Source organism: Quercus robur, chromosome 3 (assembly GCF_932294415.1).
Source record: "Quercus robur chromosome 3, dhQueRobu3.1, whole genome shotgun sequence".
Taxonomy (NCBI): Eukaryota; Viridiplantae; Streptophyta; class Magnoliopsida; order Fagales; family Fagaceae; genus Quercus; species Quercus robur.
The window spans coordinates 39686915-39706925 of NC_065536.1; the positions used below are offsets into that span (position 1 = coordinate 39686915).

Sequence of the window (20011 nt, forward strand, 5' to 3'; positions counted from 1 at the left end):
AATACTTATTTTTCATTTTAAAAAATAGCTATTCATAAGGAATGATTATTTCCTATAATAAAATCATAATCAAACTACAAAATAACTAAACCATATGAACATTTATTATATTACAATGTCTATTATAGTATATCAAACATGGTCTTAGAGGACTAAAATGAATAAAAGTAAAATTAGATGATTGAAATGAATTCGAGTGAAACATAGAAAGTAAATTTTGCATTTTAGGGCCTGTTTGGTAAGAATATTTAGATATAGTTTTTTGTTTTTCAATCCAAAAAATGGTGGGTCCCACACTTGAATCTATTGTTTGAATAATATTATCTAAATCTAGTTTTCAGAAAATTGTATCTTATTTTCCTTATTCAGAACATGATTTTGAAAATAACTAAGAGGATATTTTCAAGATATAGAAAATGTTTTTAATGACAAAGTTGTAAATAAATTGAAAATAGTAGACTCCACAAATTTGTCCAAATTTTTCTATTCCTTAAATTAAGGAGTTTATCTTTATCATAAAAAAATTATCACACTTCAAATTTGAAGCTTATCATTATCAAAAAAAAAAAAAAAAAAGTACATGACCTCTATTCCTTTACCATTATTCAAAAAAAAAAAAATATATATATATATATATATATAATAATCTATTGATTCTACTTTCTATACATTACTTTGTGCAAAATTTTCAAAAAAAAAAAAATATATATATATATATATATATAAATAGAAATGGTCTTCCAAGCATTTATTTTTTGTTTTCAGTATTTTGAAAAATTTTCTTAAAAGTAGGAACCAAACACATATAATGTAAAAATTATTATTTAAAGACTATTTTTCAATTTTAATTTTTTGAAAATTGTTTTTATACTGTTTCAAAATATAAATCCTTCTACTAAAAAGCTCTTAGCCTTTTTATTGTTTTAGTATTTTTCACTTTTATGTTTATCCACTATTTTTTCTTAACTACTTATTGCGTATTGTAATATGTTAAGATAATTGTGAGAAAATGTATGTGATAATTATTATTAGGTATTTTGTGTTTTATTATTTATTGGTGGCGAGGTATATCCGTATCCGTATCCGTATCCGTATCTGTATATGTAATATGTCCCATCCCATTTCCATGGTTTGGTTGGGACAGCTGTTTAAGACAAACTAAACTAGTAGAGAACATTTTCTCAAAAAAAAAAGAAAAAAAAACTAGTAGAGAACAGTAGTAGTAGTAGTAGTAGGTGTGGTGTGTGGTGTGCGGTGTGCCGAACTAGTTTTGCTGTTGTCCTGTTCTTTTTTTTAACAACCCATATATATTTCCAATCATTTTATATTTATTTAAAATTGCAAATTCCAATTTTTCTTCTTTGCCTCCTACCTTACTTTATATATTTATTATTTGTAGGTAGAAGTGTATATTTGCCTACTTGGCTATTTTTAATTTTTATTTTAGTTTACTGTTCAACTAGACTAAAAATTTATATATTCATCTACCAGTCTGACTCGCTCCGATCTGATCGATCCCCGTTTACTTTTTATTTTATTTTATTTATTATACTCAAAACAAAAGAGAGAATAAGAAGAAATATATTTGATATTTGGGGCTAAATCAAAATCAAAATCAAAATCAAAATCAAAAATGGCTGTGCAAAGCATTACTACTACTCCTACTACCAATCTTTTCCTCACCAAATCGAAATCGGCAACGCTGTCTTTTACCTCAAAATGCAATGATTCTTTAGTTGTTGTAGGAATTGGAGGTCAGAGGAGGAGAACACCAATTTTATGTGCTACCAACAACAATAGCAGTAGCAGCAGCAATGAAAGTAGCAGCAGCAGCAAGAAAAGTGGAGGAGGAGGTGCAGTGCCGAATTCGAATTATGTGGTTCCACTTGACAAATCATTTACATCAACAAACTCATCTTGCATCACTCGCCCTCTTGTTGAGATCCTCAGAGACCTCAACAAGAGGATTCCTGACAATATCATCAAATCCTCTGATGATGATCACACTTCCTTCGCCACTTTCATCCCCTGGTATATTTATTTATTTTTTTTTTATTTTTTTATTTTTTCATTACCCATTTCTTTATTTCTTGATCTAATGCTTAAAGTTGCTTAATTTCGTGATTTGATCATGTGTATAGGTACCATGCTAATCGGATGTTGAGCTTCTATGCCCCTGGTTTGTCTATTTCTTCTTTCCTTTCCTTTCCTATCTATGTTTATGTTTCAATTTCTCATCTTTTTGATAGGTAGTTTATGTTTATGTTACCTATGTACATGGAGTAAATTATATGTGCCTCAATTTTTAACAATTCCCAACTATTGGATGTGAATCACCATATGGATATTTTATTTATACCTTGTACATTGTTTGATAATTCAATAGCTACAATGGGGGAGGGGGGATTTGACACATCTTCGCGTTAGTTACAAGGCTCTTGTACTTGTACTTTGTTTGAAAAGCACCACGACCTTCTGAATTTCTTGCTAGTTGCAGCATCATTTTTGTGCTAGAGTGCTGTTAATTTTCATTTTCTTGCAAGTTTCCTTTTAGGAATGAATAATATGAACTCCTATGCAGTATACATTCTCAATATCAGAAAAATTATGCTACTATATATATATATATATTGTAGACTATGGTTTTGGATAAACATACTTGTAGATCTTTTTAGCTGTTAACACCTTTTTGGCAGGATGGTGTGGAGAGATACGTGATGTTATATTCTCTGACAATGGAGGTGTGACTGTGGTGTATCGTGTCACCATACGTGGATCTGATGGAGAGGTATGACTTTTTGTTATCTGTAGTGTGATTTTTACCAGTATTTATGTGTTCTGTCCGTGGCCACTATCAAACAAAACTAGGAATGTATCCATTTATGACATTACTTATATCGCTAACCATTTTTAATAGGACCTAAAAGTGACCTACTTGTTTGTTTGGAAACTACTGGCTTCTTCAGTGCCATATATCTTCCATCATACATGCCACTAGAAGTCATCACATGCTTAGTTATGTTCAAAATTGATCTAAGGTTTATAATATTTGGTTTGACCTGATAATTAAAGTAAACTAATTGTTGTGGCTGCTGAAGCTATATGCATTTGTATGCTTGAAAGACATAACTGAGTAATTTCATGTGTCACTCTCACTTCTGACTTAAAAAAATGAGCTTATTGAGAAAGAACAGTAAGTATCAGGCACATACTTGGCTAAATTGCCTCCATGCTTCCTTGACTCTTTTCTCAGTAAGTCAATAATATATTTAAAAAAAATGGGCAGAGCCCAAGTACATGGTAGTTATAAAAAATTAGAGAGTTTAGTTATCTTCTAATTAATTTAATCAACTAAATTTTTTTTGAGGGGGTTGTGAATTGAAACTTCTGGACCCTTGGTTCAAAGGAAGTTCGAATGCAGGTATATGTGTCTTTTTGACTTGTCAGAAAAAAAAAAAAAAACAGAGCTTTCTTTAGGATTTTAAGTGAGTGTCCTCTAGATGAGCTAAATCAAGAGTCTTTAGTGTGTGCAAATGGAAAGATATTTCCATGTTTTGTCAGGGAGCTTTGGGTGGTCTTGTAGCTATTTGAGATAGGAATATAGATGGTCTAAATTATCTAAAAGAATCACTGGGATCATGATAAACCTCCCCAGGATTCATTTTTCTGCAATTTATTTGGCTAATTAAGGGATCAAATGGTATAGATCTGATGCGGAAAGGAGAAATTTGATTTTGTATAGATCTAATATCAACTAGCCAAAAGATGTCACCTTTCAAGCAAATTGGTGTTTACAAAGGATTTAAGAAGAAGTTCCAGCAACAAAACAAGATAATTGCAACGAGAAGATAATAGCAGTTGTGTAGGAATTATAGGTTGATTTAATGAGTTATTTAATACTATTTGGTAGAGAAACCACGTGAGGTTTTAGGGTTTGTGATAGTTAAGAGTAAGGGTTTGATTTAGGGCTGTAAGGTAGATGGAAAAGAGAGAAATTTATGGTGTTTAGATGCTGCACAACGAAAAAGAAGAAGAAGAAAAGATAAGAGAAAGGGGGAAAAGAATACACAAAAGCCAATGTGTCTCAATACTCAAAACACAATAATCTTTATTGCTAATGAGGTTGTTCCCCTTTTTGATATCAATAAACTTATTACTTGTCAAAAAAAAATCTTTATTACTCATCTGCCTCTTATTTGAGTATAATGACACACTTAGAAAGACTAAATCTTAACTTTTTTCTAATAAAACTAATAAACCAAATCCTAATTAGACTACTAAACGAAAAACCTATAAGGTAAACAAAATAATAATTGAGTCAAAGAAAATAAACCTAAGATCGTTAGGACCTCCTAGAAAATTCCAGACACAACTAAATTATCAAAATACCCTAAATTTGCAAGAGGTGTAGAAATTATTGTTTTGGCCCTGAACACAAAAGTAACCATAAATTGACAATAAAAACCCAAACAATGGTGATTATTCATGCAAAGTTTGCATTACATTTGGTGGTGAATCCAAACAACCTTAGGTGGTGAAACCTAAGGTCTACAATGGGATTAATCTAGGTGGGAAGCCTAGGTTTTCCTACATCATTAACCTAATAAAATAAGTCGTGAATGAATAGAATTCTGAAGTAGCAACAAATTAATTGTTTGTAATTGCATCATTCAACCCCCGGTAAAAAAAAAAAAAAGCTTGGACTCAAGTTTTAATGTGTTGAAGTGTAAGAACTCTTGAACTTGAAACCTGTACCAACTCTTTAATCACCTTCAGAAGAATTAAGGATAAAGTATCTTTCATTCTCAACATACTTTTTCAATAAAATATCCTTCTTGATTTTTTTTTTTTTGGATAAGTAATAAAGATTTATTGATATCAAAAAAGAAACACCCAAGTACACAGGGAGTATTTAGGGGTGTATAGATCAAATACAAACATTACATAAATCAAGTAAATCCAAAATAGAAGAAAAGGGTTGGTTTCTCCACACTAATAACCAGTCCAATAAGGTTCTAAAAAAGAATAACTTGAGATCAGGCATAGAACACTCACTATCTTCAAAGCACCTACTATTTCTTTCCTTCCAAAGACACCACATCAAACAGTGAGGGGCAACGATCCATATATATCCATTACGATGGAGACCAAATTGACCTTGCCAGCAAGCAAGAAGCTCAACAACAAATTTTGGCATAACCTAACATACTCCAAATAAACCAAAAACCATAGCCCATAGATCCATAGCAATCGGACAATGAAGGAAGAGATGGTCAACCGTTTCATTATTACACTTGTACATACAACACCAATCCAAAATACATACCTTTCTTTTCCTAAAACTATCAATTGTCAGACCTTTCCCCAAGGCAGTAGTCCATACAAAGAAAGCCACTCTAGAAGGAACCTTTTGCTTCCAAGGGAAAAATTGATCACTATGGCCAGCTAGAAGATGGTAATACGCACTAACCATAATCCCCTTACTCTTATTAGGTAGCTAGCACCTCTTATCCTCCCCAATCCTCCTTACAGGAGTGCCATAAATGGTATCCATGAAACTCCAAAAAGCTTCCAATTCCTGATCATGCATGTCCCTAAAGAAATGTATATCCCAATGAAGGACTCCATTGGTGTACCTCATTAGATCAGCCACACTTGCCTCCTTGTTTCGACAAATCCTAAATAATTTGGGATAGCATTCAGCAAGAATAGTTGTTCCACACCACTGGTCTAGCCAGAACTGCACTTTTGATCTATCTCCAATTTCATACAAGATAAACTGAGACAAAGAGGGCCACCCCCATCTAATATTTTTCCACAAACTGACTCCATAGGGACTAGAGATTGAGCTCAAACACCAACCCCCCTCCTTGAATTGACTAATTGTAGTAACATTGTTGTCTTCCTTGGTCTTGACTTTTCCATGATTAGCTTTATGTTCATCTTGTTCCTTTGAGGCCTCCATTGCCCTTGTGCATTCCTTTGGTTGTCCTTGAAATTGAATTAATGGTGAATTGTAAGGCTGAGTTTCTCTCTTTAATGTGACACCTGATGCAATGAACCCATACCCGATTGAGGCTGCTGTGCCAATGAATTATTAGTGCTAAATCCGTGAGGTCCTAAAAGGGTAATGAATGCAATATTTGCCAACATGGAAGTGATGGATAAACTTAGGTCTAGATTAGAATATCTATGTTCTTGATCAGTTTCTGTTCTAGAAAGATTTTCTTTTGCTAAAATTGCAGCTGATAATTTATCTAAAGTTTCTTGTATAGATGACAATTCTTCTGGCTTTGCTTCCACTGAACACACCCTTTCATTCACTTTTTGCAAAAGTTCTATTGTTTCCTTCAAAATCTTGAGAAAAAGGCTTTGAACATCAAAAATAGTTCCATGATGGTCACCATTCTGGACTAGAATAATAAATTTCAGCAAGATTATTATCTTAGGATTTTCACTCTAATACCAATTTGGGGAAATCTGTCTAGGACTTGTGGCTGTGCTTGTGTAGGACTTTCTGATCCTTGGAGTAATGGTTTTTCTTCCTTATTACCCTTTTCTTGGTTGGGCACCGCCTGCTTGATACTGATTATTAGCACCAATTATTTTCTATGGTCTATAGCTCTTTTGTATAATTTCCATTTCTTTGATTCTTTTGCCAATCTTCCACCTATTTTAGCATTCTAATTTCTTGCTTTTGCAGTTGGTCTTTGATGTTAGTGTTCCTAATTTACAAACCAGGAAACTAAGGCCATGTTTTGTGGTGTGAAAATTAAGAGGGGAGAGGGAAGAGTTTGGAGGGAGGAAAGTTGGGGCTTGGGGGTTTAATATGGATGGGAAAGTCCACAGTCAACCATTGTGGTATCTGGAGAAGAAAGTAAGAAAGAGAGAGAAGAAGAAGAAGAAGAAACCGCGGGGGGGGGGGGGGGGGGGGGGGGGGGAGGGCGAGGAAGAAGAGAGAAACAATGGTTAATAGTGCCATATATTCTAGAGAATGCCACCTCAATTAAAAAAATGCTGCATCAACATGTCGTTATCCATTAAGTAAAAAAAAAAGAACGGAAAATTGACTGATCTTTTAAAAATTTGAGAGACTAAAATCGAACCTTTTAAATTTAAGTGACTAAAATCAAACTCACCCTAAGTTTCAAGAACCAAATTATTAGTTTATGATTTTTCCAAAATTTTAGGATTCCCTTTAATTCTTTTTCAAATTTATTTGTCTGTTGGAAGCCCATTGGATTGGAATTTTTGGGGTTGGGTATGGATTCTCAACATTTTAGTTAGGATCTGCACATGAAATCTTTTATGCAATTCTATCATATCAGTAGTAGTCATTCTATTCTATCCGAAGTCATACTCTTTGCTACTTCCTTAATGGTCCTTAATGGATGTGTTATTTTTTATTACTTCTATTGATATTAGTTTTTTGTTTTCCTCTACCTTGAAACAACTCATTCTTTTTCACTAGTCCATTAGTTGCTCTCTTTTGAATATAGCCAAGTTGTCTCAAGCTATTCACCCAAATCTTCTCATCTTTTCATCAATAGGAGCCACCCCTATCTTTAAGTGAATTTTTTCATTTTGAATCCTATATTTCCTTGTATTTCTACTTATCCATCTTAACATTCTTATTAGAGGACCATTGAAGCTAGCTTAATGACCATCATGACTCCATCTAGTCTTGATTAAAGACCAAGAACGGAATATTTTTCTGAAGCTATCACTCTGCTCATTTTCTAGATCCTCTTTCATCCGTAGACATAAACCCTTGACTATCACTTATCACACCAATTCAGTTTATTTAAAAGTTTCTCTTTATCTATCTCTTACCTCAAAAAAAAGTTTCTCTTTAAACTCAGTGTCCATGTTTCAAGGGGTTTTATTTATTTATTATCTTCTCCTGTGTTTACTTTTATTAAAAATTAGATTCCCCAGTTTGTTTTGGAGCTGTAGGTGTCTATTTTGGGGTTAAAGCAGGATATTTATTGGGATTTAAGTAGGTTTACTTCGAAGCCTTCATTCATATTAAATGACAGTTAAGGAGCAGAGCTGGGTTATGGTTTTTATATGGGGTGTCTGAATTATATGCTTTCCTGCAGATATGTATTTAAGTTTAGAACAGGGAATGATGAATTCTTTTCAACGTTAGCAATGGATGCTCTTCATAGACATATTTCCACTGGATTGAAGTCATATTTCATAATGAAATACTTACTGTTTGCTTTGAGCTGAATATTTGGTGCTGTTGGATGAAAATTGATGGCAAACACCATTTCTAGAGACTACTTTTAGTATTACTGAGACATAATATACATATATGATGAATCTTGCCTGAGAACTCTTAGTTCTAGGTAGTAATCTTGACTGGAAAAAGGTCAATGTAGCATCCAATGATGCATCTCTGTGGGTTCATTGTTTCAGAATTATACGAGTGACATTGGCAAGATAGTGTTAAAGAAAAAAAACTCAGTGCGCTGGTTTCTTTGGTTGAGCATTATGTCATTGCCTAATGCTTGCATTAACTAAAGTCATGTGTTTCGTTATATTTCTAATGAGGAGGGTAGCCGTAAGTTAACGACTAGTGTAAAATTAGTCACTCTATTATGAATTATTAATTATGAATATTTTGATTGGCATACAGGCTTACCGTGAATCAACTGGGACAGTATCACCTGGTGATGGCCACATTGTGGATCCAGTTGCTGAAGCAGAGGAAATAGCATTCTGCAGAGCGTGTGCCCGGTTTGGCCTTGGCTTGTATCTCTATCACAAAGAATAGATGTTACAGATGGCAAGGAGGTTGACATTCCAATTATGTTATTTCATTTGTTGAGAACGTGATAGTACTTACTATCAACCCTTCTGGTTGATGTACATATATTTAATAGATGTGAAGCTAGAATCCACAGATTATCCAGTTTGGATCGTGGAGAGAACCAAGCCTTTATGACATTTTGTTTGGTTAAGTGAGTTCTTAAATTGCTTATAAATAAGACATTCTTCAGAAATTTAGAATGTTTATTTCACATATTTGTTTAGGGAGAATGATGCAACAACTTATTAGTAAACTGAACATTTGGTGACTACCACATGGATCTATTCGGAGTCCTAATTTTTAGAGCCTGAAAGAATGATGCATAAAAACTGGAAAAAAAAAGAAAAAAAAAAAAAAGAGTTAATATTATCTTGAATTCTAACATTCACATAAGACTCAACGCATTTTTAGTCCAAAAAAATTCTCATTAAGTTTAGCTAATATTTAAATATTATTTTCTCTCTCTACAAACATTATTTGTTTTTCACCATTCCTTCTCCAATTTCACATCTCTCAAATAACCTCCATCACTAGAAATCATAAATACCCAAAACAAACCCAACAACTAGACAGTTTCACCGATCCACCATCAAAACCCAACAGATTTGAGCTTGGGCTTCAGACCAAGAGTGTTGAGCATTGAGCACCGCTCACAACGGAGCAAATTTGGTCCTTCAAGGCAAAATGTCTGCACCATGGATATGCAAGTTGCAGAAGGGTAGATCTGGCAAATTAGATCGTTCGCGGCAACCTTCATCTGTAGGGAGAGAGAGAATAAAAAATTGTTTCTTAAGAATTTGTTGATCATCAGTATTTTAATAGAGTTATCAAGGTATTGTTCATTTGTGAATCTTAAAATGATGAGTTTGATGCACAATAGATTTGGGTAGGTTTAATAATTTTGTTGTTGAAAAGTTATTTTGGTACGTTATTCCAAACATTATATATTCATTTTAAACCCCACAAAAAACATGGTTAATTATATTTATTTATAGCTTGTTTGAATGGAAGGAGAGTAGAGGGAGAGAGAGTAAGTTAAATTAACTTGGTTGGATGTTTTTTAAGGGAGGAGGGAGAGGGATTTGGAGGAGTTCTAATTACTTCTAACCCCTCATTTTTAATTCCCCAAATTGGAGAGATTTGGAGAGAGAATAGAGCATATATATGCTTGACCAAATGAATTATCAAATTTACCCTCACCATATTAACAAAATTACAAATTATGAAAATGTTAATTATTCCCCTCTCCCTTAATTTTAAAAATATCCAAAGAAGGTAGAGGATAACCATTCTCCTTTACTCTCCTCTCCCTCCAAACTTCCATACATAACATTAATACGTTCCCAGGTTAGTACACAACAGCAGTGACAGTAATCATTCTAGTCCCTTACTCACACTATTATTTTTGTCACAACTTAGCATCCTTGTACAGTGACTTCAGATTTGTGGAATTCATATTTACATTTATCATAAGACAGTTGGGCACTCCTTGTGCCACCGAATCATTAACAGGGAAAAATGAGCAAGATGGTTGCTATACATCCACATCGTTTCTCTAACATTGTCTCAGTTTCCCTGAACTTGACGTGTATAAAAATATTTGTCTCTTTGCGTTTTGCTTGGTTTTGTTCAGTCATCATGGCCTCAAAAGTTTTGGACCTGAATTGGAAGCCATCCAAGCTGTGATCACATCAACAAGCAAGTCGACGTCCTTTGATATGTTTGCACGAAGTATCGTCGAGTCTACACCTAATGTGTTGCCTACTTCTTTGGCTACTGTCTCCCATGGAGTCCCAACAGTCAAATTTGCCAGAAGTTCGCTTCCACGGTTGACTGCATTTGCCATTGCTGGCGGAACATCTGGGAGAGCCTGCAAAATCAACACATAATTTAAGTTGCTTACCTCTTTCACTGAGAGATGGACTAAACCCAAAGCCAGCTAGGATTTCTGGATATGCAAGTTAATTGCTTCCACAAGTGACTAGTCATGGAACTGCAACTAAATATTTGGTAAAAAAAATGTACCTGTTGCAAAGGAAGCCCATGATCACCAGGCAACAAGCGTATGGACATGTCCAGCATTGAACTAATGGCAGACTCTGAACTAAGCACCTGTGCTAGTGTCGAGGTTTCATCAATTGAATCATCCTTGAACTTTACGAGAAGATTCCTGGAAATCCCATAGTATGACTTTATCTGAAGAAATACAGAACATCAGTATATGGATTGACAAACCTAGATAGAAGTTTCTAAAAAGAATACTGCAGTGCAGAAAGTCTCAGGGACATTTGCACCAAACTATGTTGAAATGCCACAAATAGCAATGTGTCATAACAAGTTTTCCCAAGAGATCAGCCCACCCAAAGGACATGTGTCCCTAACACAAGCACCATACGTAAATCATAATTGCTACCATATACCATGCTACCCATTGGAGCACTAACTGTTGTCACGTATACCATCACAATTTTTTTTACCACCCATCTAATAAGGATAAAAAAGTATTCAAGGTTCTTGAAGACCTAGAAGAGCTTCAGGTGGATAATGATTGGCAATCAAGTACTCTTTGATAATATAACTAATGTCTACCAATTGTGAAAAAAATTATATAATCCTGAAGGAAACAGAAAAGACATCTATGAATACATAAGCTAAAATTCAACTGAAACATACTAATGGTTTAAAGCTTAACATACAAGCTTTCGAGTTTCTTCAGGTTTTGGAACGAAATCTTCTCTTCCCTTAACTAAGTCCATGTACAAAGGAGGGAGTTGCTCAACTAGAGGAAGAACTTGCTTCATAATGGGTGGGCTAAGGTTTTCTAATTGCTTTAAAGTCATCTCTGCCTGCAAGTATTTCATAAAAAAGAAAAGAAAAAAAAGAGATCAGTCATCTATCTAAGAATCATTAATGCCAAACAATGAAATATGTCTTGGTGCTTCTGCAAATCACTATACATCTTTTTCACAAGCTATTAGGAGTGCCAAAAGACAATTCTTAAGAGATAATACATGCATAAAAATGCACTCAAGACAGAGATGTGCACACAAGTACCTAAGGGAAAAGCCAAAATATTCATGAGGAGCATACATTAAATTTAAGTAGACTAGATAGATCCAATCAGGATGATGGACAAAAACATTTACCGTTTATGCTGCCACCTCAAAACAATGGTTGATCAGAATCTCAGACTTAAGTTAAAAGGAAGATTTTCAAAACATAAGAAACTTTATAAAGACCTGAAGATATGAGCTAAGACTGAGGGAAAAACAAAGATGCCATTGGGCAGCTTTGAAAGTTGGGCTACTAGTTGTACAAAGCTGAAGAATACTAGGAGGAAAGAGAAGAACAGGATGGATGGTGCTTGAAAATAATGTAATAATGGTTAAATTGTCCTCCTTACATTCATTAAGAATGAATATATTTTGGTATTTTAAGTATTTGAAGAGATGCTGATAATAGAATTGAAATACAAGTTGTAAGAACCATGATTTGAGAAGAATACTAAAGATGAATTACCAAATGATATTAGGACTGGATACTAACCCCAAGGCGGATTGTTGGTGATGATGCAATTTGTGATAGTAGCGGTCCCATGCTTTGGGCCATTGGTACCAGAACAGGTGAGAACAAAGGGACAGCTAAGCTTGCCTCCTGTGATATCAACAGAAAGATTTGTCAATTTCAAATGATTCATATCTGTTTTCAAAGGCAGACTAGAATATGTAGAGTTCAACTTGTTTGCTACCAAAAGAAGAGAATTGAAGATGAAAAACATAAGAGAAAAGGATGGGATCTAATCTTAACCATGTCCAACCATGTAAGAAAATTAGTAAAGGAAGGGAATGAGAAGATTGTGTCAACCTGTCACTTCTAAAAGTACTCATATTTTGTGTGGATATGCGACCCTTTAAGTTTTCTCATCACATTACCTCACTTGTGAGGTGTGAACATTTGGTTGGGTCCAAACTCCAAAGAGAGAAGTTTACCTTTAATCATCTCACTAATCATGCATTACTTAAAATTTCAGAGGTCAAAATACCTTTTTTTTTTTTTTTCTTTTGACAAGTAGGTCAAAATACCTTGTTGTTGAATGCCATTAACACATTTCCACTTCTTTGAACAGCATATCTTGATCCTGATCAACAATTAAGTTGCCAATCTAATGAATTTTTTAAACTGAATCATTTGCAACCATAGAGGCAAATTGGAAGATTTTTGTAATACCAATCAAAAGGTGGATGACAGATCCCAAAGAATGTCCAATGCCAAAAGTAGGAAGATCTTGTATCTGCATTATTAAGAATTGTTATTTTTATATATTTATTTATTTTCAACGGTTCAAAAAATGCCTAGTTCTGCAAACAGCAACCAAACTCACTGTTTCTTGCAGAAACCGACAACACCTATCAAATTTGAACTGGACCTCATCTGCAATATAGAAGTGATCAAATCCACTGGCATATGGAGTTGCAATCACCAATATACCCCTACATCACAAAGAAAAGGTTTTATGATTTTTATTTTTTTTAATTCGTTAACATAACTCTACAAGATTCCACTCGCGAAGGATCGCCTAGAGAATTAAAAAAGCATTCAATCTGTAGAACAGAACATCCAAGGGCCAAATCTAACTTTAATTTGAGAGAGAGAGAGAGAGAGAGAGAAGGTAGAATATGAGTAGACCTTAATAGCCCAAGAGAGAGATTTCAGCACAATATTAAAATTTTATCTCACAAAATATGAAATTTAGAGAATATGGAATGGAATGTGTATAAAACAAAACAAAAATTGAAAAAGATATCTGCATGTAGAAGAACCACACATCTATCAAAATGCATAACTAACAACCAAATCGTTTGATTATCTTTTAATAGTGTCTGAAAAAAGTGACTCACTTTTCTGAAAGCCGCTCAAGGAACATACGGTAGGTAAGCTGAGGAGCAGCTCCAACAAATATACCACCAACAAAATGTACAACTGACTTGGGTGTTGAGTTTCTTGGTTTCAGAACCCATGCTCCCTGAGATATTATAATGAAAAATCTTTAACAATGCTACAGAGAATATCTTTCCAAAAAAAAAAAAAAAAAAAAAGATCTAAAGAGAAAAAAAAAATGTGACTGCCAATTTGAGTTAGTATCAAACCAATGCTACACAATTGGGTGTAGGGTTTGTACTAGTACAAGATATATAAAAAGCCTTTAAATCTATGATATTTAATATGTATTAATTCTTTAAACTCAACCCAACTCAATTAAGCCATGGTCACAACTGATCTAACTCCTTTGAGAGAGAGAGAGAGAGCTATTATGGCATAGTTTCGGTGTTGAAGCGAACATTGCACAAAATTAGAATAGAAATAATGGATCTTGTTATAATCTGTTTTTGAATTGCATAGAATTAATGGGAAATTTTCCAAAACCTTTAGCACAATGAAATATGGATATGGAGTTCACCACGAGTCAGACAAAACATTCCTGCATAAATTGCTTTCCATTTAATGGTGCAACAATAGTGATGCATAGTATACTTTGGCCCTGCCTCTAAGATATAGATGCATAAAATTAGTAATCACGACACTGGGAGTGGGAGTGGGAGTAACTCCAATTGTATTGTTCATATAACTGAAAATAAAATTTCAGCAAAGCATACCTCCACTTCACTCCAATCTCCAAAACCGCTCCAACCAGCTTGTGATTGCCTTACGGTCTCCGTAAGTAATCTGCAAATATACATACACAAAAGAAGAAAAACTAAGTTTATAGTTAGTTTCGAAGTGCAGAAAGAGAAAAAAGAGGCATAACCCACCCACCTCTCAATATCGGAGTAAAGTTGAATTCCAGTTGGTTGTTGTTGTGGTGGTGGTGGTAATTGTTTATCATCAGAATTGTAATAGATTCTGGTTGGCCCTCTGCAACGATTTCTGGAATTAAGGAGCAGTTGAAAAGTGCGATGACGGTTGTTGGAGAAGCTGAGGTTGATACTGGTACTTGTTGTTTTTGGGTTTTTAACATTAGCCTCAACAAGGTGGGGATGCCGGGGCCCTACAACTCCTAGACAAGAGGCCATCCCAAAAACACCCAGAAAGAAAAGAAAAGAGCTGACAAAAACACAAGTTCAAATTGAAAACCCAATCGCTCTCTCTCTCTCTCTCTCTCTCTTTTCCCCTAAATTAAATTAAAATCTATCTGTATCTGTACATTACAAGACAAGTAAGTATTAGTAACGTAACTAACACTCTTTGCGCCCAACTCTTTCCCCCAATTCATATCAACTGTCTATTCAGTATAGACTATAGGAGGAACGAAATTGGAAAATAGGCCTAATTTCCCAACTATGTAGTTAATAGGTCCGGTTTTGAAAGAAATTGGGTTAGTAACATCTCGACTGTCAGACAGTCGATTTTAGGCCTTGTAAATCGACTCTCACAGAGTCGGTTTTGGTTGTCCGTGACATCTGATGTGGCAAAATTGCCAGGTGGCAGCCATCTAAAAATCGACCATCAGAGAGTCGATTTCCATGTTGGTGTCACGTGCCATTGACGTGGACTGACGTGGAGCACGACCTGGAAACCGAGTGTGTGAAGGTCGATTTCTAATAGGATATTTTTGAATTTAAGGCTCTCTTTCAGTCGCCCAGCCACTCACTCTCCCTCATCAGTCAAACGCCTCTACAGACTCTCGCTCACCCTCACTCACCCTCTCCTTCTCTCACTCTCTCAGCGTCACCGTCACCGTCGCCGACGCCGGCCCCAACCCACTCACCCACCCACCACTCACTCTCCCTCATCAGTGAAACGCCTCACTCACCCTCTCAGCAAACCGACACTGTCAGTCACCCTCTCCTCCTCTCACTCTCTCAGCGTCACCGTCGCCGACGCCGGCCCCAACCCACTCACCCTCTTAGCCTCACCGACCCAGCCTCAGTCACTCTCTCGCTCACCTACGCGGTATCTGAAAGAAATAGAAGAAAAAAAGGTGAGTCAGTTCGTTTTGTTTGTTTGTTTGTATTTTTTTTTTTTTTTTTTTTTTTTTTTTTTTTTTTTTTTTTTTTTTTGTATAAGAAGCATTCTTCTTCATTCCCAGATTGTTGCTTCAATTCGTTCCCATTTTTCAAGTATGCCATTTCTCACTTAGTTTTTTAGATTCGAATTTTATGTTCTTAAGACAAATTTCGAAGACCCATTTAGATAACATCAGTATTTTTTTATTTCTTTTTGTTTGAGTATATTATTGTGATGAAGGAGGACAAAAAAATGGCATGACATGTGGTGTAGCTTTGAAGGGGATGAATTTGGGTATTTGATTGCAGATAACACACATGCATCAGATTCATCTGAGATATGTGTTAAATCTTGTCTCCTGTAAAATGTATCCAATGGTTATGTATATTTAGTAGATTTTCTGCAATGTCTTATGATAAGTTCACGGATACATTATATGCTGGTTTATATTTTGTATTTTGTGGTTTCATTGTGTATTATTATTGACAATATGTTTTAGGTTGTTTTTGTTTTTGTTTTCAATAATGTCTAGTACTAATTGCTTATCATTTTTGTGCAGTATGGCTGCTGCAAATGCTGGAGAGATTAACCATGCGCAGCCTGGCCCCATTGACACGTCAGTGTTGACGTTGCAGCTCAACCATCGATCAGAAGCCATTTGGAATGGGCAGGTAAAACACACCACTAAAGATTTCACTTTTTTTTGTGTGTGGTGAATTTTGTTTTTTGAACCTGGACTTTAGTTTGTTTCTAAGTCTTTTCTTTCTATGAATATTACATGTTTATTTAGAAAAAACGAATCATAGGCTGTTGCTCTTGTTATATTGTTTTATTGATGGCTAGTGAATTGTAAGTAATAGTTTCTCAGTTTATTAATTTCTAGAAGGGAGTTACTACATGTAAGACCCGACGCTCTAGACCAATCAAACATGAGTTCAAATTAGCAATGATTCCAACTAGACCTTTAATTATTCTGAATCTTAAAAAATACGACTATCTTAGTCCTTCCACCATAGCCACATCAAACATAACGGGAAAAGTTACAAATATTTGATAAGTGCTCCCTGAACTAATTCCTCCAAGTGAACAAGAGATCAACTACCCTTCTTGGTAACACCCATTAAATCCCAAATGCTCTAAATACTAGATCCATAAAGCATATGCAATATCACTAGGGATCAACAAATGATCTACCGTCTCCCCACTACACTGGCACATGTAACACCAACCAGCTAAGTAGAAACCTCGCTCGATGAGATTATCACAAGTAAAAAATCTTCCCCCAAAGAGATTAATTAAATTCAGCATTTCTTATTTGTTCAAGCTTTTGGTGCTAGTGATAGTTTATCATGATATAGATACTCTACCAGGCACTTCTTGCCTAGGTTTATATAGCATCAAACCATACAGAGTCTAGCAACAAAATTTTGGGTATTCTACTCTTCTTTGCAATGAGTTTTGAATATTTAGACAAAAAATGCGGCATGTAATAGATACATAAGTTGAGCTTTTTCTGATGAGGTGACTAGTAGCTAGGACTGATATTGGGTCGGTTCGGGTCGGGTTTACTATGACCCGAAACCCGACCCGACAGAAATCGGGGTTGTCTGTGGGTGAGTCAGAGAGAACAGGTTGTGGGGTCCTAGTGGAACATTACCCCGGTGGTGAACTGAGATATCCTTTTCTTGACGGTGGGTGGGGTGGGGTGGGTGGGGACAACCCACAATAGTTTAATGTGGATAGAGTAGAATGGGTTTTTGATAAGCTCACAAATTTTTGTTGGCAATTTTCTGTATTGGCTCAAATTTTGGAAAGATTTGTGAACAATGTTTTGGAAATTTATAGCATTCAATTACCAAAAATTATGGATTCAAGTTAGTTTAATCGTTAAATTAACTGTACAAAAAAGAGACTAATGGTTGTGATTCAAGTTTTAGAGAAAGAAGTTAACTACCAAAACTGAAAATTCATTTCCAAAGAATCAAAAATGCTAATATATTCGGTACAATAATTAGGTTGTTTTGTAAATTTGTTTGATGATGGCTTGCGTAAAGAGAAATATATTTTTATAACGATTTTACAACAAATTCTAGGTGGTAAGTCCTATTAACTATTATAGGTAAGTGAAAAAAATTTTCAATGGTTGACAAAAGCTAGTACCAGCTTGTCATTTATAATTTGTTGTAAAATCGTTGTAAAAGTGTTATAGACGCAATATTATTCTCGTGTAAAAGCCGGTTTTGTACTATTATTAGGTTGTTTTGTGGGCAGCTTTGGCGTCTAGGTACTTCTCTTCCCTTGTTGGAATCAACTTCTAAAATTCTATTTTTCGATTTGCCAGGAATGATTTTTCAATTAGTAGATTTTTTTTTTTCCTTTCTGTTTTCACCTAACTATTTTCATCCATCAGCTGAAAAGGGACCAAACTATGCACAAAATTTAACTAACAAATGGTATTACATTAACTTAAATTAATGTCGTTGAAAATTACATGTAAGTGAATCTAACAAACAAATTATTTATACTGTGTTCTATGGGATGTGAGTGACAGTGGATAGAGAAACCACATATTGTAGCATGCTGGTATGCTTGTATGAATTATAGAATGTCTTTTAATAAGCAAATATATAGTTTTATAAAAATTTATTTAAAAAAAAATAGCAAAAATATATAGATACATAGAGAACATATTGTGGGCATATAAATATATATTAAAAGGCAACACAGCATGGACCTTGCAGATGTGAAAAGTGTCCAAAAAATATGTGATAATTGTTGAAGCAGTAGATCTTTTCATTAATGCTATACTTCCTCTCCCATAAAGTATAAAAGATGCATTTAATTTTTGCCGCCAAATTAGTTCAGCTTAGCAATGCAATTGACTTTAGCACAGCCCTTTTTGCATCTTTATTTCAATGCGTTTCATTACTTACATCATCAATACCTAATTTCATGATTTTGAGGTGTCAAGAAAGTTAGGCCGTAGAAGGACTGATAGAACTAGACCCCACCCCTAGATTCCCAATAAACCATCACCATAAAATTTTGACAAAAAAAAAATCACCATAAAATGAAACTCAAGTGGAGAACCGTAATTAAACATTCAAATATTTCATGTATGGCCATCATAGTATTTCATTGGCATGGCACTGTATAATCGAAAGCATCAGATAAAATTACAAAAATCTATAACAAAAATAAATCCTGGTGTTCTATAGACCTTTTATATGACACCTATCATCTTCAATTCCAGTACTAAGAAATAACGAGTACAAACAATGAAAAGCGTGTCTACCAAAAAAAAAAAAAAAAAAAAAAAGCAAAAATACCATTTTGGTCCATACATTTTAATGTCAAATTTAATTTTGTTCATACATTTTGGTAGCAATCAATTTGGTCAATGTTATTTTCAATTTACAGTCAATTTGGTCATTACCGTTAATTTACTAACGAAAAATGTCTATGTGGCAAACGGCCTGGACAGTTGTCAAAGTTGGTGCTAACGTGGCTACTAAAATAGTAATTAAAATGCCATGTCAGCATCTAAATTAAAAATAAGAAAAAAAATTAATTTCTCCAAAAAAAAATTTATGATAGAAAATAATGCTTGGAAATCACAACCAAGAACACACAGAATACCTTCTCTACAAACCCAGCCAAAACCCAGAAATTTAACTCATACATTGAAACTCTCTTTACCAGAAATATCATTTGTAAACCCAAAACAAAGAAATAAGAAAACCCACAGAAATAGTCATTCAAAAAAAAAACCTAAACCATCCATATGCTCAAAGAATACCAAGCAGACCCAAGAACTTAGGGCCTGTTTGGCAGCCCTACTCAAACACAAAACTACAAATTTTAAACAACATAACACACATTTTCACACACTTTTTCATCTACATGTATATCAAAAACACTCAAACAATATTACTTAAACTAACTCACCAAACAGGCCTTAAAGTCTCCAACAACATAGATTTCTTACAAATTAAACAAAACCCCCACTTCTTAAACCGACCACAAATCAAAGATTTCTCACAACTAAAACAAAACCCAACCATTATATCAACCAAAATGAAGAATTAGATTAAAAAGGAAATTTAAATACAAAATGGGTTTCGGCCATAGATGAGAAAAACAAGATAAAAAAATTAAAAAGAAACAAAAAGAGAAGCAGAGAGATGA

General features: G+C 34.4%; 2 protein-coding genes across 2 annotated transcripts; one reads left to right on the forward strand and one right to left on the reverse strand.

Moving 5' to 3' along the window:
• The first annotated feature begins 1421 nt into the window (after positions 1 to 1421).
• Positions 1422 to 9011, forward strand: LOC126717994 (DNA repair RAD52-like protein 2, chloroplastic). The gene is made up of 4 exons (XM_050420013.1): positions 1422 to 2031; positions 2142 to 2179; positions 2697 to 2788; positions 8645 to 9011. Exons 1-4 carry the CDS (start codon positions 1634 to 1636, stop codon positions 8780 to 8782), a joined length of 666 nt encoding a protein of 221 aa, XP_050275970.1. The 5' UTR covers positions 1422 to 1633; the 3' UTR covers positions 8783 to 9011.
• Positions 9012 to 10183: 1172 nt separating this feature from the next.
• LOC126717993 (uncharacterized) lies at positions 10184 to 15091 on the reverse strand. The gene is made up of 10 exons (XM_050420012.1): positions 14633 to 15091; positions 14473 to 14542; positions 13717 to 13841; positions 13200 to 13308; positions 13046 to 13109; positions 12901 to 12956; positions 12365 to 12472; positions 11515 to 11664; positions 10844 to 11014; positions 10184 to 10688 (listed from the first exon to the last, which is right to left on the reverse strand). Exons 1-10 carry the CDS (start codon positions 14887 to 14889, stop codon positions 10455 to 10457), a joined length of 1344 nt encoding a protein of 447 aa, XP_050275969.1. The 5' UTR covers positions 14890 to 15091; the 3' UTR covers positions 10184 to 10454.
• Between the last annotated feature and the right edge of the window lie 4920 nt (positions 15092 to 20011).

What these genes read in the sequence shown, in the direction of transcription:
- LOC126717994 (XM_050420013.1), top strand. Translation starts at nt 1,634, where the DNA reads ATGGCTGTGCAAAGCATTACTACTACTCCTACTACCAATCTTTTCCTC. An exon ending in TTCGCCACTTTCATCCCCTG is followed by an intron (nt 2,032 to 2,141) that starts GTATATTTATTT and finishes TCATGTGTATAG; the next exon opens with GTACCATGCTAATCGGATGT. An exon ending in TACGTGGATCTGATGGAGAG is followed by an intron (nt 2,789 to 8,644) that starts GTATGACTTTTT and finishes ATTGGCATACAG; the next exon opens with GCTTACCGTGAATCAACTGG.
- LOC126717993 (XM_050420012.1), bottom strand. Translation starts at nt 14,889, where the DNA reads ATGGCCTCTTGTCTAGGAGTTGTAGGGCCCCGGCATCCCCACCTTGTT. An exon ending in CTTTACTCCGATATTGAGAG is followed by an intron (nt 14,543 to 14,632) that starts GTGGGTGGGTTA and finishes GTATATTTGCAG; the next exon opens with ATTACTTACGGAGACCGTAA. An exon ending in GAGATTGGAGTGAAGTGGAG is followed by an intron (nt 13,842 to 14,472) that starts GTATGCTTTGCT and finishes ATAATATCTCAG; the next exon opens with GGAGCATGGGTTCTGAAACC.